The sequence below is a fragment of the Hypanus sabinus genome, chromosome 20 (assembly GCF_030144855.1).
Source record: "Hypanus sabinus isolate sHypSab1 chromosome 20, sHypSab1.hap1, whole genome shotgun sequence".
NCBI classification, from domain to species: domain Eukaryota; kingdom Metazoa; phylum Chordata; class Chondrichthyes; order Myliobatiformes; family Dasyatidae; genus Hypanus; species Hypanus sabinus.
This window is the reverse complement of record NC_082725.1, coordinates 18,611,153-18,629,219: the sequence shown is the minus strand read 5'-3', so window position 1 is coordinate 18,629,219 and position 18,067 is coordinate 18,611,153. Positions and strand designations below refer to the sequence as shown.

Genomic DNA, 18,067 nt, shown 5'->3' with positions numbered 1-18,067 from the left:
CTCAGCAAATCAGGCTGCATTTATGAAAGGGAATAAATGGTTGATGTTTCAGGCCAAGACCCTTCATCTGGTCTCACTTATTACCTGCTGGCTTGTACTCCTTCCCCTTTCCCACCTACTTATTCTGGATGAAAGGTCAAAGCCCAAAACGTCACCTGTTCATTCCCCTCCATAGATGCTGCCCAGTTCGTTGAGCTCCTCTAGCATTGTGTGTGTGTGTGTTGCTCTAGATTGCCAGCATCTGCAGAAACTTTTGTGGCAATGACTAAAAATATAGAATTACTACTTGCTCTGAAATCAAGTAGAACATTTTTGTGTTTTTAGTGTTTAAATGTATTTGCTAGCAGTTTTCACTATGAGTATAATTTGGACATTAAATAGCTTTAAAAGTTTAATTCAGTATTCTAATCAACTATATATGCCAGATTTTGATTAACAAGAAGAGCATAATGACAGGTTAACATTTATATTACCTTTACTCTTCATTCTGCAAAGTAACAGTGACTGAAGTGCATAAAATTAAGTTTTGCTAGTGGGGGGAGAAGGCATCAAATATCATTGAAAACTATTTCTTGAACTCAAATGAAACAAAACTAAAATTTAGCAATAAAATTAACCAATGATTTAAATATATCACCAATGAAATATAAACATATTTAGCAGGAAATAATGTAAAGCAAATTGACATAACATGGGGAATCTCAATCACGTTAAAAAAATGTGCTAAATAATAGTACCACTGCACTTTGCCTCACAGATCTTCAATAGTTTTACAGAATCTAAAGAAATACTCAATCTGTGCTACTTACGTAAGACTAACCATTTCAAAATATTTAATTGGAGATTATGCGCTTAACAACCTCAAGCTTTCAAAATTTGAAAACAGGAATGTAATTCCAAAAGAATCTAGCAAATAAGAAATGAAACAGCTACTTCTCAGTACCTCAAGAAAACTCATTTTTGGTTTCAGACATGGTTAAGCAAACATGTACTCTTCAACATTGCAATCAATCACTAACATGAGAGTTGAAAAGGACATAACAGCTTATGTTAGAAACCCAAAATAAAAATAAGATAATGCTGCAAATACTGAGCTGGTCGGATACTACTTACACAGAGAAAAAAAAATGCTATGGACTGATATCCTTCCATCAGACCGGGGAAAACTTAGAAGCATGGAGGAGGGGTGAGGACAAATGATATAGTGGAGACCAAGTGAAAGTGTAATGCATGCAGTAGTGATGCTGGATAAAAGGATGATGGAGTCTTGTTAACTGCTGATCTGTAGAAAGGAGAGTTAAATAGGAGGTGAATACAGACAAAGAAGAGAGAGAAAAGTTTATCATTGCAGAAACTGTGAAATACAGAACATCACACTTACTGGAAACCAGTAAGAATGCTGGAAATATCCAGTTGATTGAGTAGTATCTATGGAACATAAAATAACTGAGGTAATGTTACAGGTCTACGACATCATCAGAAATGGCCAGCTTTGAAGTAAAATAGAAAGGCTGTTCATCTGAAATTACTTAATTCTTTGTTAGGTCCTGAAGCTGTAATGACATTGGTTGCAAGATGAGACACATGTTTCTTCAGCTAAGCTGGGACTTCAATGTTAAGAAACCAAAGAATGGGAATAGGATGGGGAATTTAAGTGACATGGAACTGGAAACTCAGGATTATTCTTGTAAACAGGACCCTATTCAACATACAGATAATTGTACATTTAAAAAAATTTACCTCTTCACCTCTCAGTCTACATGAGCATAGCTTACCTGTGCAACTTCTTCAAAATCTTCATGCCGTTTTTGCAAAGCCCTGGCTCTATGGAGTGATTTTCCTACTCCAGTGTGCTTGCTGAGAAAAGCCTCTCCATGATTTTCAATCCAGTCCAACACCTGAAACATTTAATGAAAGCACACTAAGGAATGAACTTCCAAATATTCTGACCAAATCCACAGTCCCAATACGAATTTCAGCCATGATCAATATACTCCCAATTTTTCTAATGCATGCAGCCATTGATCAAGACAAAGAATATTATCAGTTAGATGCTTCTTCTTTCACATCTGTTGACATTTTTTGAACTGTCACAATGAAGGTGTAAAATTAATGCCTAGGAAATAACAACTTACATGACTACTGTGGCCTTACCATTGGAAAAAAGCCCCAAATTAGTTTAGACTTGATTGTGATCAGATTTTTTAATTTCATTACTTCCAGTAAAAAAAAAACATCATGTTTTTAAAGTTATAACACTTAGCAATTATTTACCTTAATTCGCTTCAGAAACTTCTGGTCAAGGAACTCCCACCAAGGCATTCAGTGAGGAGTTCCTTGATGTTGAAAGGATACATTATTCAAACCCAACACTATATTAGACTTCAACACACACAAAATGCTGGTAGAACACAGCAGGCCAGGCAGCATCGATAGGGAGAAGCACTGTTGACGTTTCGGGCCGAGACCCCTCGTGTTTGCACTATATTAGACTTGAAGGGGAATCTAAATCTAATATAGTGCAGGATTTACATAATGCACTGCACCCAACTTAATGTTCATTTGTATGTCATCCTGTCTTTGGTGGTAAGGTTTCAGATTTGGAAGCCTATTACAAATTATGAGGCAAGTAACTCCGTTGCATTCCACACATAATGTACATTGTAGCCATTGTGCACCAGTAGTAAAGGAAGTGTATGTTTAAGGCTGTGGGTGAATTGCATCTTGCTGGGTCCTGCATGGTGACAAGCTTCCAAAATTCCAGGGAGAGGAAAAAGTGCTTCCTTACACTCTGAACTTACATCTTACAGATTGTGGAAAGAATTTGAGGAATCAAAATTCAAAGTAAATTTATTATTGAGGTACATATATGTCACCATATACAATCCCAAGATTATTTCCTCACAGGCATGCTCAATAAATCCATAATATAATCACTGAAAGTCCACATCAACTGGGCATTCAACCATTGTGGAAAAGACAACAAACTGGGCAAATAAAAGAAGAATTAATAATAATAATAATAATAATAATAATAATAAACAAGCAATAAATATCGAGAACATGAGATGCATGAAGAGTCCTTGAAAGTGAGTCTAGAGATTGTGGGAACATTTCAATGATGGGACAAATAATGTTGAGTAAAGTCATCCCTTTTGGCTCAAGGATCTGATGGTTGAGGGATAATAACTATCCCTGAACCTTGTGGTGTGAGTCCTGAAGCTCCTGTACTTTCTTTCTGATGGCAGCAATGAGAAGAGAGCATGGCCTGGATGGTGGGGGACCTTGATGATGGATGCTCCTTTCCTGTGACAATGCTCCATGTAGATGGGCCAAATGGTGGAGAGGGTTTTACCTGTGATGGACTGGACAGGTTGTTGTAGGATTAGTCATCCAAGGGATTTGGTGTTTCCATACCAGGCTGTGATGCAGCCCAATCAATATACTCTCCACTGCAAATCTATAGAAGTTTGTTGCAGTTTTAAATACCATGCAAAATCTTCCCAAACTCCTAAGAAAATAGAAGTGTTGCCGTGCTTTCTTTGTAATTGCACTTAGGTGCAGGGCCCAAGAGAGGTTCAATAAAATGATAACACCTAGGAATTTAAAGTTGCTGATCCTCTCCACTTATGACCCTCCAACGAGGACTTGCTCATGAACCTCCTTGCTCCTTGAGCTTGTGGACATTGAGTAAAATTTTGTTACTGAATTTCAACAAAACTACTCAGCCAGATTTTCAATCCCCTCCTATATGCCAATTCATCACCACTGTTAATTCGGCCTAAGACAGTAGTGTCGTCAGCAAACTTGAAAATAGCATTGGAGTTGTGTGTAGCCACACAGTCATAAGTATAAAGCAAGTAGAGCAGGGTGTGAAAAAGCAGTCAACCATTGACCTGCCCATGTTGCCAATTCTTAATTCCTGGATATACTACAATTTTGGTGTTTAATATTAGTTAATCCTTCAATGTTCACGTCAGTTGTTGCTGTGTTAAATCTTTAGGTGATACAGATTTGGAATTGGAATTGGTTTCTTATTGTCACATGTACTGTGATACAGTGAAAAGCTTGTCTTGCATATTGTTCATACATACCAGATCATTAAAACACAGAACATAGAACACAGCACATTACCGGCCCTTCGGTCCACAAAGTTGTGCCAATTATGTAACCTACTCTAGAAACTGCCTAGGATTTCTCTCCCACATTGCCAAGAGCCTTACCATTAATACTTCTGTCGTCAAATTTGACCTATCGAAATAAACCTCTTGACACATATCTGCAATGAACTCCATCTGCCACTTCTCAGCCCCGTTCTGCATCCTATCAATATCATGCTATAAACTCTGACAACCTTCCAGACTATCCACAACACCCCAAACTTTTTTGTCATCAGCAAACTTACTAACCCACCCTTCTACTTCCTCATCCAGGTCATTTATAAAGATCACAAAGAGGAGGGGCCCCAGAACAGATCCCTGCAGAACACTCTGGTCACCGTCCTCCATGATGAATACGAACCATCTACAACCAAATTGCACAGTGCCTTGAGGCAGAACATGGTAAATCTATAACAAATCCGAATAAAATGTAACAGCGCACAGAAAATGCAGTGCAGCTAAACAATGTCATGCAAGAAGGTAGACTGTGAGGTCAAGAGTAATAGGAACCATTTAATAGTCTTATTTAGTAAGGCAGAAGCTGTCCTTGAGCTTGGTGGTACATGACTTCAGGCCTTTATAACTTCTGATTAATGGGAGAGCAGAGAAAAAAAGAGAGTATCTTGAGTGGGCGAGGTCTTTGATTATGGCAACTTTACTAAGGAAGCAAGAAATGTAGACAGAGTCCAAGGAGGGGAGGTGGGTTTCTGTTATGTGCTGAACTGTGCTCAAAATTCTCTGCAGTTTCATGCAGTCATGTGCAAAGCAGCTATCAAACCAAGCTGATATACATCCAGATATCTTGCCTTCTATGGTGCGTTAATAAAAGTTAGTAAATGCCAATGAGGACACGCCAAATATCTGAAGCCTCATGAGGTGGTAGAATCATTGATAAACTTTTTTGTCTGTGGCATCTATGTCGTTGGCCATTTTTGATGTTCACTCCTAGGAACCTGAAACTTTCAACCCTATTAACCTCAACACCATTGATGCAGACAGGAGTATATACACTGCATCCCTTCCTGAAGTCAGAATTAGCTCATCTCAATTACACACGGATTAGAGCTTTGTGTCAGTAATACTCAATTGAATCTGCCTCACATGCAGCATGTTTAATCTGCGACAACTGTCAGAAATGAAATGCAACCCGTTCCTCAATTCTCAGTTTACTTTAAAATGGGATTTGTGCTCTCAAGGACAGCCTGAGAAGATGGATGTGAGATGTCACTTTAAATAATTGAAAATGTGGAATCAACAGCTGTGGTTTTCAATAAAGAGGAAAGAAACAATCAATCCCTGTAAAGATTCAAGTACACATCAGTACTTAACCAGTCCTCAATGCACATATCCCTTCTTATTAACTGTTGGAAATACTGGACTTACTTGTATAAATGAAAACTGTCATGCAAGAAGTAAAATATATTGCGGCTGAAAATAATATTCAATCCTTTAAATGAAATGAGTAAATCCTGTCCGTTAGTTTTACATCGATACTAATAAAATTTTGGCATTCACCTGATGTACATCTTGTTGAAATACACAAAGCTGGAGTCGCTGGTGAAGTCGAACCTTTCGGTGCTGCCAGATATTTTCCAACTGTCGCTGATGGTGCAGGACCTCATGAATAATATCCAACACATGGTGAACAGCCTTTGAGTAATTGGCTGTTGCCATTAGTGAGTCAGCACTCCCTGGGGTCAGAGGACGCTGGAGTTTATCCAGCAGAACCTTTCCATCTTGACTCACCTGCACAAGACATTTTGAATGTAAATCATAACTAAAATTGTAAATATAAGCTCACTTTAAGTTAAAAGGAACTAAACTATAAGTCACTGAAAATTCATTTATGCGTCATAATTTTTAACTATTCATTTGCCCTTTATACTAAGCTTTAAAGGAACAACAGCATAATTTCTCTTCCTCTTCTCATGACCTTGCTTATAAAGGTCTTGAGAAGAGGAAGGGACTACTGACAACTAATTCAACCCCAAAAAGCATATGAAGCCAAAGGGGAACTTAGGTGTGAGTGATCAGACTTGCAAACAGAACTGCTTTTTTAAAAGGATTTAAAGGAGAAAATGGTGGAGACATTGTGGGTTTAAAAAAAAAATCAGAGTACAATCTAGCCAGCTAATGAATGATTACAAGAAATCGGGCATCAAGACAGTGATAGATTAAAGAAATAAAGGGTCTGCAAATTGTTCTGAAGGAAAGCAGCACAAAACATAGCATATTAAATACAAAATATAAAAAGCTGCGTTAAAGCAAACCTACAACCAAAATGTTTTAGTAAGGATATTGACAAGAATTGTACAGGGCATAATATGGGAATAAAAATATCCCTGAACTGAGGTGTGCATCAGATAGAAACCGAACAACAAACATATTTGATTTTAGTTTTGGGGAAGGTTTGGCCTAACCTAGCCTGGATACTAACGAATTACTCAAATGAAGTTAATGACATAAAACAGGGTTTGTACAATAGAAACAGAATACAATTGAAATATGCACAACTGAAGCAAAATCTGTGAAGGGAAAAAATGAAGTTATTTCCTGCTGTAGGGGTGGTGGAAACAAAACTAATCAGTGCCTTGAAATGGAAAGTGGACAGGCACTTGTATTAAATAATTTGAAGGACTTCAAAGAATGGCATGGGAATTGGATAGGTAGGACTGCTCTACTGGTATGTCTAGTGGCCCAATGACCTTCTCTGCTGGGAAAATTATCTACGAATCTTAAGTTGTTCCCAAGGTTCAGTGATCACATTTTAGTAGGCAACATGGTATCACACAGGTTAGCATAGCACTGTTACAGTAACAGCAACCTGGGTTCAATTCCACTGTTGTCTGTAAAGAGTATGCACGTTCTCCCCATGAACACGTTTTTCTCCAAGTGCTCTGGTTTCCTCCCACATTCCAAAGATGTACATTAGTAGGTTAGTTGGGCACATGAGCTATATAACTGGGTGGCACAGGCTCACTGAGCTGGAAGAACCTTTAACAGGGCTGTATCTCTAAATAAAATAAAATCAAAAGCATTGCTTTCTCTAGAGATACTGCCTGACTGTTGTTTCAGCTTTATAGCAACAGAATACTTTTTCCCTTCCAATATTTCAAGCTCTGGTTTGTAAAGGAAGCAGCAGCTATATACTTCAAATTAATTCTACTCCGATTTTTAAAAATTAGGACAAGCACAGGATGCAGGTTAGCTGCAATACCCTCAACAGCTGAATCAGCTGTAGTTTCTAATGGTGTTTCTTCATTCAAAACAGGTACTTGAATCTGAGCAATCACATGAAATGGGAATATTATAAAGTAATAGAAAATGTAAAAAAAATTCTAAGCAAATCATCCTAGTGTTCATCATTTTAACTCATTGTCTGATCCCTTTCACTAATTTTATAAATCTCTTCACAAGTAGTATTTGTTCCTCCACAAGTTGAGCATGTACACAAATGGGAAAGATTCACCCATCAGGTGAATAAATAATATTTATTTTCCCCATTATAAAAAGGATAGACAGCATGAATTAACAAACATAAAATTCAAAAAAGAGCTCCAGGAAAGTAGAGACTTGGAACATTTCAGGAAAAAACTCTCAAAAACTATTGTGTTTTACCCAGGTTCCTTTTTGTGCCAACAGAGCAAAACCTCCATAAAAATACTTGTCCTATGATAATGATGAAAAAGGCCAGATGAACATTAACCATGATTGGGTTGTACAAAATACCAGGAAATTTGGATATAACTAGACCCAGACTAGTACTTCCACTTTAATGGTAATTTAAAAATTTTTCTCAGGCTTTTGTGATATTTTCTTTGTTTTTGAATGCATGGTAATAGCATCAAAAAATTAACATCAGGAAATTTTAAAACATTTTTTCAATTATGATTTAAAAAAAGTATTTTGTGCCTATTGTGCACAAGTGATGACCCTTTAATCATCCAAGATTCCCTGTATAAGAACATCATTAAAAAAATCCCTATTTCCTGTTTGTTTATGCTGATTGTCTTTGTTTTCTTTTGTATTTTAGAGCTAATGAAATATTCCCTTGTTAATAAATTGCTCCAGAAAATCTTTTATGCTGTTGCTTATCATGTCAACAAAACCTGCCAAGTTATCCGAAATTGATTCCTGTATCCTGTCATTTGTTCTGCATTACTTCACTTACCTCCGAGTATGCCAGCGTTATTTGTTCATATAAACCTTGGTGATGATGAATGGAATCTTCCAGATCCTGCAGCTCTGAGGGAAGATCCACTTCTCCACAGGCCTTACACCAAGAGTCCACATTACTCATATACTGGAAATAAAAATCCACGATCAACAATAGAAGACTTCAGCTGACTTTGGTCTGAAAATCTTTTGACTAACTTGGTCCAAAAACTTTTATGACTGACTGCATAACTTGCATATAATTAGGCCTTTCAGAAAATGACTTCAGGTACAATATATTAAATGTAGTTTTGTACAAAGTTCCTTAAGGTTGTTGTAACCGGGGTGGTAGTGGGGATAAGCTCTCACTACCTATTAAATGTTCCCAATGGCATGCATCTCAAATATCCTCTGACCACCAAGTTCAACTCCTGGTCTACATAGGTGGGTTAACTACTAAGCCCAGAGGAACCGTTTCTACTGACAGAAGAAGGGGCAAAGGCGTGCTACTGGCCCCTTAAAACCAGATGGGGCCCGTCAGCCGTAATTGACAATTCATCTAGAGTCGTGTAGAATTTGTAGTCCATGAACATGATACCACAAAAATAAGGAATTTCAAAAAATTATTATTTTCTGTTTACATAGGATGTACAAAAGAAAATTAGCCCAGTAGGCCCGATCAATTCATGCTGGCTTAACTCCTGTTCCTCCCTCATCTAATTCTATTAGTGGAAACCACTGTTCCCTTCTCCCTTGTATGCTTGTCCAGCCTCACCTCAAGTGAACTAAATTCAGCCATTCTCTATGGTAGCAAATTTACACCCTCATCACTGCTCAAGTGTTGCTTCTGAATCTCCAGGTAAATTTCTTAGTGACTACCTTATACTGATGGCCTCTACTTATGGTCTTTTCACATGGATATACTTTGACTTGTTTGTTCATAGCACCACCATTTGAGAGCAATCCAGCCAGATTTACTATCATCCATACTTTGAAATCCTTTCTTTCCAACTATTTATCTGCTTTTTTGAATGCTACCATTGAACGTGTCACCACTGCTTCTATTTGCCATGCAAACCAGACCCTAACCACTCTCTTTGTAAAAATGTTGTTGCACATTTTAGTTTTGGTTGCTTTTGTAATAACCTTTATTATGTTGCCCCAATTCTTGACACTTCCACTAATAACAAAAAACAGTTCCCTCGCCTTCTCTCAATGCTCACATCATTAGCCTCATCTGAGCAATCGTCTCACTTCTGCATCATCTCTAAAGACTTCATTTATCATTGAGTACAGTGGCCAAAATTGGACACAATACTATAATTGTGGCTGAACTCGTGTTTTATAAAGGTTTGCTATTACTTCCTTGCTCTTGTACTCTGATATAAAAAAAATCCCACATGCTTAACTACTATCTCAGCTTGCCTTGTCTGTATCAAAACACCTCAGTTCATCTGGGTTAATTTCAGTTCTGAAATGGACATCTAGCTGATCATGCTCATCCTTCAAAATTTAATCTTAATCTGGGCAACAACGCACCCAAGAATCACTTCTGCCTCATCAAAAAAAGGCCTTTCTTCATCCCTAGTGAATCCCAATCACTATCGTTCTGTGATGTTTCTCCTCCTCCCCCCATGAACAGCTCAGACATCCATAGGGCAAGGTCTTTCCTCTGACTACAGAACTCAGGGTCCTTCTTGTTGCTGACTGTCCCAATGACCCAATTTGGAGTTGTGTGCAAATTTAGAAATTTCATTTTTAATTTCAGGGTCTAAAGTGTTCATGTCAATTGTAAACAGCAGTGATTTTCAGGGAAAATAATTACCTAATTTCTCCCATTGCAAAGAGCTCCCCCTTACTTAATCTCTGCTTTTTGTCTGAAGTATACCTAGATCTAGATTCTAATGCACACTACACTAACAGCAGAACAAAAGCACTTTCAAACTGACAATGGACAAATTTAAAACTGATTATGTAGAATAATTTTTATACCAAGAGAGTAAATTGGAAGCAGTTTCCAGGTCAGCTAGTGGAAAATGATAGAAATATTTCATAAATAAGTCGACCAAATAGCACATCCAAAATCTGATCAGGCGAGAGGTCAGCAGAAGACTCTCATGGAGTGAGTACTGTTTTCGTTTCGCTCCATAACCTTTACTTTTTTTAACCTTTGATCACCCTTATTCAACTTATTTTTGCCTACACCAAAAGATTCTTGCTATTTTTTTGGACTTATCGTTAAGAGTTTATTGTGAATTTTTGAAGATATGTACTCAGAAATGGCTCTTAGATCTAAAGGACGAGAACCTGGGCAGAACCCGAACGGTAATGAAAAGAAGCAAGCTCATCTGCAACGCACTGAATTAACTTATGAATTGCTATTGGAGGTTTTGGATAAAAAATTTGATGAACAACAACAAATTTTTAAACAAGATATAAAGGCTTTTCAAGATTATATGGATAAGACAGATTCAGTAATTAACCAGCAACAAGTTCTTATCGCATCTCTGCAAGAAGATCTGAAACGGAAACGAGATTTGACAATTGAAAAATTGCAACAGGATTTACTTTCGACCACTAAATTGGTGGAAACACTTAAAGCCAAGAGTGTCGACTTCGAGAATCGGTCCAGAAGACAGAACCTACGTATACTTGGTCTCCCGGAAGGTATTGAACAAGGCGACCCCATGAAGCACTTTGCTAAACTTTTAAAGGATGCGTTCCCGTCTGTATTTCCAGATAGCGCTCCGTTACTTGATCGCGCTCATAGAATTATGCGTCGATAGCCGAGTGCTTCAGCTAAACCCTTGGTTGTAATTGTCTGGTTTCATTACGTACATGATAAAGAGCAACTTATTCGTGTGGCTCAGCGTGTAGGAATGGTTAAATTTCAGGATCACAATTTCCGCTTAGTATCAGATTTTAGTCCTGAAGTAATGAAGGCGAGGCTTCTTTTTAAACTACTGATGTCTGAATGTTATGAGAAAAATCTAAAACCTGCGCTCTTATACCCTGCAAAGCTCAGAATCTCACCACCGAAAGCTCCACGCCGAGTTTTCCTTTCTACACCTGAAGCAAGAAGTTTTCTGAATGAGAACTTCCCTACTGCTACGGACTCTCATGCCTAATAAATGTGTGATTTTGATTGTGTAAGAGGGTTTTTGATTCCCCAAACCAGATTTTGTTTCTGGCTATTGGTGAAGGTTTACTCTATACTTTATACTCAAGTTAAAGTGTTCTTTCAACATATTAATCGGTTTGTTTTATACACTTTAACCATTATACTATATCACTGACTATTACTTCTGTTCCTTCGAAGGTGAATTTTTTTTTTACTAAGGGTGGATTTTTGAAAAAAACATTTTTGGTGCTTTTTTTAAGATGGCATTATTATTTTCTCTCGTCTTCTTCCTACAATGCATCGCTCTTCACAGTTTAAATATTTTTTGGTTTGTTTGGGTTTTAACCCGATTTATAAGTTTTTAGTGATTATATTCTTTTCGTTTTTTTTATAACCAAGTATATTAAGAAGTTTGGTTTTAGTATAGTGATTATAATTTTTAAAGTTTGGGTGGATTTTTTAAATATATATCCTTTATATAAGCAGTGGTCTTCCGTTGATATGGGGGGTAGAGTTAGTTTCATTTTTTCCTTTTCCCAGCCTATTTTTGGCTGTGGTTTTTTTTTCTCTTTCTTGAGTGGGAGAGGGTGGATTTTTTTTGAATTCTATATTTCTTTTACCAGTTTGTTTTAGCTTTTTCATTTGGGCTGTTTTTGAACTACAAATATGTCCACGATGTTGACACTTCCGGGTCTGCTCTTTATTTTTGTTCCTCTTCCGGGTGCATGAGTTTATAATTTGGTTAACTCTTTTTATACCAAAGGGTTGATTTTAGAAATATGGCTCAGACCATTAATTTTGTGTCTTGGAAGACTAATGGTTTAAACCATCCGATTAAACGAAAGAAGATTTTCAAAGTATTCCAAAGACTTAACGCCCATATCATTTTTGTACAAGAAACTCATGTGAGGAAGGAGGGCAATTATCGCTTTTTTAGGTTTTGGCGGGGTCAGCAGTACCATTCAAATTCGAATGCCACAGTAAAGGGAGTTTCAATTTTTATCGACTCCTCTATTGCATCTGTCCAACATGATATCTTTTCGGATCCGAATGGTAGATTTTTGTTAATTACGGGCTTACTTTTTAATAAAAAGGTTGCTATGGTTAATGTTTATGCTCCAAATGTGGATTGTCCTGATTTTTTTAAGTCCTTATTTACTTCTTTACCTAATCTAAATGAATATGTTAATAATGGGTGGTGATTTTAATTGTTGTTTAAATCCTTTGATGGACAAATCTATATCTACTCAGACTTTACCCAATAAGTCGGCCACTTGCATCAACTCTTTCATGACTGATAATGGAGTTTTTGATATTTGGAGATTTCGGCATCCTAAGGACAAAGAGTTTTCTTTTTTCTCACATGTTTATCATTCTTATTCGAGAATTGATTATTTTTTTATTGACTCTTGTTTGATTCCTTCGGTAAATGGTTGTGATTATGATATTATACCTATTTCTGGCCATGCTCCATTAAAACTTTCTATTAAATTTATGGATACAGTTCCTAATGCTAGACAATGGCGCTTTGATTCTACCTTATTGCAAGATCCGGACTTTATTAAATATATGAATGAACAGATCGATTTCTTCTTTTCAACCAACTCCACAGAAGATATTTCTTACGGAACACTTTGGGACACTTTTAAAGCATATATACGTGGACAGATTATCTCTTACTCTATTGGTCTGAGAAAACGCATAAAGAAGGAAGCTCTTTTATTGGTTGATAAAATTAAAGAGATTGACAAGAAATATTTGATTACTCCTAGTAAGGAGCTTTACAAGCAAAAGGTTGAACTTCAAACAGAATATAGTTGAAAATATAGTTGAAAATCAACTGATGAAGTCCAGATCTGATTTTTATATACATAGTGATAAATCGGGTAAACTGCTAGCTAGTCAATTGAAGAATGCTTTGGTTAAACGTCAAATTACTAAGATCCGTCAGCAAAATGGGGATTTGACAGTTAACCATGATGAGATAAATAAATAATTTCAAGATTTTTATACTTCCCTGTATCATTCTGAATTTCCTCAGGATTGTGGTACCATGTGTGATTTTCTTGGGAAACTGAATTTCCCAAATTGTCACCAGATGATATTTCAATATTGGAAACTCCTATGACTGATGCAGAAATCAAAGGGGTTATTTCCTTCATGAAATCAGGGAAAGCACCTGGTCCGGATGGGTATACAACAGAATTTTTTAAATGTTTTTCCGCTACTCTCTCTCCTTGGTTATATAAGGTTTTTGAAGAAGCAATTAGATTGGGCAATTTGCCACAATCTTTTTATAGAGCTTCCATCTCTTTAATATTGAAGAAAGATAAAGACCCTACTGATTGTGCATCCTATAGACCAATATCCTTATTGAATGTAGATTCCAAGATTTTTTCCAAGTTACTTGCATCCAGGTTGGAGAAGGTATTACCCCAAATTATCTCGGAAGATCAAACCGGTTTTATTAAAAATCATTATTCTTTTTTTAATATTAGGAGGTTACTGGTTACTGAATATTGTGTATACTCCTTCACATAATATTTCAGAGTGTGTTATTTCATTAGATGCGGAGAAAGCATTTGACAGAGTTGAATGGCCATAATTATTTAATGTGTTGGAGAAATTTAATTTTAGTCTGACATTTATTTCCTGGATTAAACTGATTTATCATACTCCAGTAGCCTCAGTGTTTACTAATAATCAAAGATCTCCCTTTTATCATCTATTTCGGGGCACTAGACAAGGCTGTCCTCTTAGCCCACTATTATTTGATATTGCTTTAGAACCCTTGGCAATTGCTATCAGAGAATCACAGGATATTCTTGGTATTAATCGTGGGACGGATACTCATAAGTTATCTTTGTATGCAGATGATTTATTATTATTAATTTCTAATCCTGAGAAATCCATTCCTGTAGTTTTATCATTGTTGGCTCAATTTAGTGATTTTTCTGGGTATAAATTAAATCTTAATAAGAGTGAATTGTTTCCTTTAAATAGACAGGTCCCAATTTATGGAAACTTACCTTTTAAATTAGTTAATGACTCTTTTATTTACTTAGGGATTAAAATCACAAAAAACCATAAAGACTTATTTCAGGTTAACTTTGTACCCTTAATTGATCAGATTAAATGCTTGTTTACTAAGTGGTCACCATTATCTTTATCTCTGATAGGTAGGATTAATACTATTAAGATGGGTTATTTTACCTAAATTCTTATATATTTTTCAAGCGGTACCAATTTATATTCCGAAATCTTTTTTTACTAATGTTGATTCAAAAATTTCCTCATATATATGGCAGATTAAAAATCCCAGGTTAGGTAAAATATACTTACAGAAAGCAAAGAAGGAAGGTGGATTAGCATTGCCTAATTTTAGATTTTATTATTGGTTGAAAGATTGGGATGGATCTTTTAGCCCTCATTGGGTGAGACTGGAAATTAAATCGGTACCAGGTTTTGCACTGGGTTCTATTTTGGGGACTTCTCTCCCTTTTGCTCTTTCTAAATTGCTGAAACGAATTGACAACCCGATAGTTAAACATACTTTACATATATGGTTTCAATTTCGGAAATTTTTTGGGTTGACTCAGTTTGTTTTAAATATTCCTATTGTATCCAATTGTTTTTTCCACCCTTCAATTATAGACCAAGCTTATTCGGCTTGGAAGACTAAGGGATTACCACGATTTTCTGATTTATTTTTGGATAATTGTTTTATGTCTTTTGAGCAATTATCTAATAAATATAATTTGCCTAGATTTCATTTTTTTAGATATTTACAGATTAGGAATTTTTTAAATACTGTACTTCCTACTTTTCCAAATTTTGTGTCTTCAGGTATTTTGGAGAATTTGTTTGAATTAAACCCCTTTCAGAAAGGGCTTATATCAAAACTTTATAATATAATTATGAAGATACGTTCAGAGCCCCTTTATAAGACAAAAAATGATTGGCAAAGAGAGCTTAACCTTATTATTCCTATTGAGAATTCGGATAGAATTCTTCAATTAGTTAATACATCATCTATATGTGCCAAACATTCACTAATACAGTTTAAGGTCGTACATAGGGCCCATATGTCCAAGGATAAATTGGCTCATTTTTATTCCTATATAAATCCTATTTGTGATAGATGTCAATCTGAAATAGCGTCTTTAACTCATATGTTCTGGTCGTGTCCGCTTTTGAAAAAAATATTGGAAAGATATTTTTGATATTATCTCTGCGGTATTGAACATTGATTTACAACCCCATCCTATTACCGCAATTTTTGGTTTACCAATGATGGACCATTTATCTTCTTCCGCCTGTCGAATGATTGCATTTCTCACACTAATGGCTAGAAGATCTATTTTGTTGAATTGGAAGGAAATTAATCCTCCTACTGTATTTCATTGGTTTTCTCAAACTACGTTATGTTTAAATTTAGAAAAAATTAGAAGTGGTGTATTTGACACTTCTACTAAATTTGAAAAGATATGGAGACCATTTATTCAATATTTTCATATGATGTAATAGGACCCTGTTCCAGGCCTATTTGATTTTCCAGTTTTGTTTTCATATATGTCAAGAGGATCAGAGTTGACGACACTGATGATTTTGTATTTTTGTGAGTTATTATAAACAGCCCTTTTTTCCCTCTTTTTTCTTTTTTGTTTTTTTTCTTCTATTAGTTATTAGATTTTTAGATTAGCTTTTGCATAATGATTTTTTTTTCTTTTTTCCTTTTTCTTTTTTCTTTTTATTCTATATTATGATATACCTAGGTTTGCCTTGTCTTTTTGTATATTGTATCTTTTACGATGTGGGAATACTCATTTATACTGTAATCATTGTTTTTGTAATCTTTTATAGTTAGTTGAAATATGTACGTTTGTAATCCCATTATCTATGTACCAATTTTATTTTGTTGTTATTAATAATGATAATAAAAAGATGGGGGAAAAAATCTGATCAGGCCAGTCTTCCAATGTTTAATGCCATTTGGCACATTTGTACAGTATTAATGTAATTTTTTGCAGCACTGCCAAATTAAGCTCACAGGGATGATTGTGTTTAATTTAGTTAGCTCATTGTGATTCACTTAATTATTAATGCAAGTAGCATGGATTTTAGCAACAGCAACAAATTAGCAAACTGGACTTCCGAGTCAAATAAAGTAAATCCTTATAATTAGCAGCCACAACAATGATGGGGTACTCATATAAAATCCTTTCAGTGCAGAATAAAACACCAGAGGAAGAGGGCTGTTTCTTTACTGATACCATGACATTAATTTACAGATTACCATGATGCTGCTCACACTATGTCATCATTCAATTTTTCGAGGGACAGAAAAACAATGTTTTTATTGTTATATTTAGCAATATTAAGCTCACACAATACTAGTAAATAACTGTTAATTATTTCTGATACTCCTACTGAGTGTCTGCTGTACTGTTAGTGGTGCCACCTTTCAAATAAGACATTGAACCAAAGATTTAATTGACCTCCAAAAGATCCCGTGATTCCATTTCACAGAAAAGCAGAGGAGTCATTATCTCTAGCAACCTGCCCTGTATTTGTTTCTCAAACAGTATGACTGAAAGAAAAATAAAATCTTCAAGGTCAAAAAAGAAAACAATAGGAAATAACAAAAAATACAAGAAGCAGTTCTTTTATGATTCATGTATAAAACCTGCATGCTTCAGATATACATAGTTAGGCATTTTATGAATAAAATTAAAACAATGACCAAAATTTTACAAAAAATGAGTTGATCTCTCCTACAGTATCTTCAAAAAACAATATTTTTGATGTTTATTGGTTAAAGCATTTACGATCCTTATTCTCTATTATAGCTACTGAAGTGGACTGCCGGAAATTATTTCAGACAATTATAAGAAATGAACCATTTGCAAGGAGTCACCCTAGCCTGGTGTCTATCAAACTACAGTAATACACCAAAACAATCCCAATGGGCTAGTTGTAGCAAATATGCTACAAAGAAAATATTCATAGAAAAAAGCATAAAAATAAAATATCAGTATTACTCGTGACTGACTCTACATCTACAGTTGCAGGTGTAACACCTTGGGAAAGGTTTCACTGCTAATGTAATGGTCTTTCTGTAGAAGCACTACTGCTAATGTAGTGTTTTTCCTATAGCAGCAGTGTTTGGGTTATGGCTACTTTGGAATGTGAGCTGTCCAACGAAGGGAGAGTTTTTTTTCTTGTTGTGTGCCTGAGACTAAGGTGATCTGGGATTTTGTTTGGCGAGAGATGAAGAGAGAAAACATGAAAAAGCAGAGGTCATAGTACACCAGGACGGACTGGACTTGGAGTGGGGCTGGGAGTTGACGAAACCCGGGGGAAATCAATGGAGGACCAACGGAAGAGAAACTCTGAGCTCCAACGTGAACATTGGGTTGTTTCATTAAAATGGGCCCTTTTCTTTTTGTTTTTCTTTACTAAACCTTTAGTCAAATTAAGAATTAAAAAGCTAAATCGTTTAATTGCATAAGGTGTACTGTCTGTTATTTTGTGGCACTGATTTGTAACGGAGGACAGATCACACAGCGTCCACACAACAAGAGTTTTTGCACCTCAGATTCCACAAGTTTGGTGGGGCCAGAGACTGCCT

At 35.9% G+C, this 18,067-nt stretch overlaps 1 protein-coding gene across 5 annotated transcripts in view; it reads right to left on the bottom strand.

The window, feature by feature from the left end:
* LOC132378335 (triple functional domain protein-like) overlaps nt 1–18,067 on the bottom strand; it is a 346,417-nt gene that overhangs the window by 193,888 nt on the left and 134,462 nt on the right. For all 5 annotated transcript variants that reach the window (XM_059945155.1, XM_059945150.1, XM_059945151.1 and 2 more), the window contains exons 8-10: nt 8,332–8,463; nt 5,676–5,906; nt 1,776–1,898 (exon numbers count right to left, since the gene is read on the bottom strand). In XM_059945155.1, the coding sequence (XP_059801138.1) occupies nt 1,776–1,898; nt 5,676–5,906; nt 8,332–8,463 (486 nt within the window). The remainder of the gene's footprint in view (nt 1–1,775; nt 1,899–5,675; nt 5,907–8,331; nt 8,464–18,067) is intronic.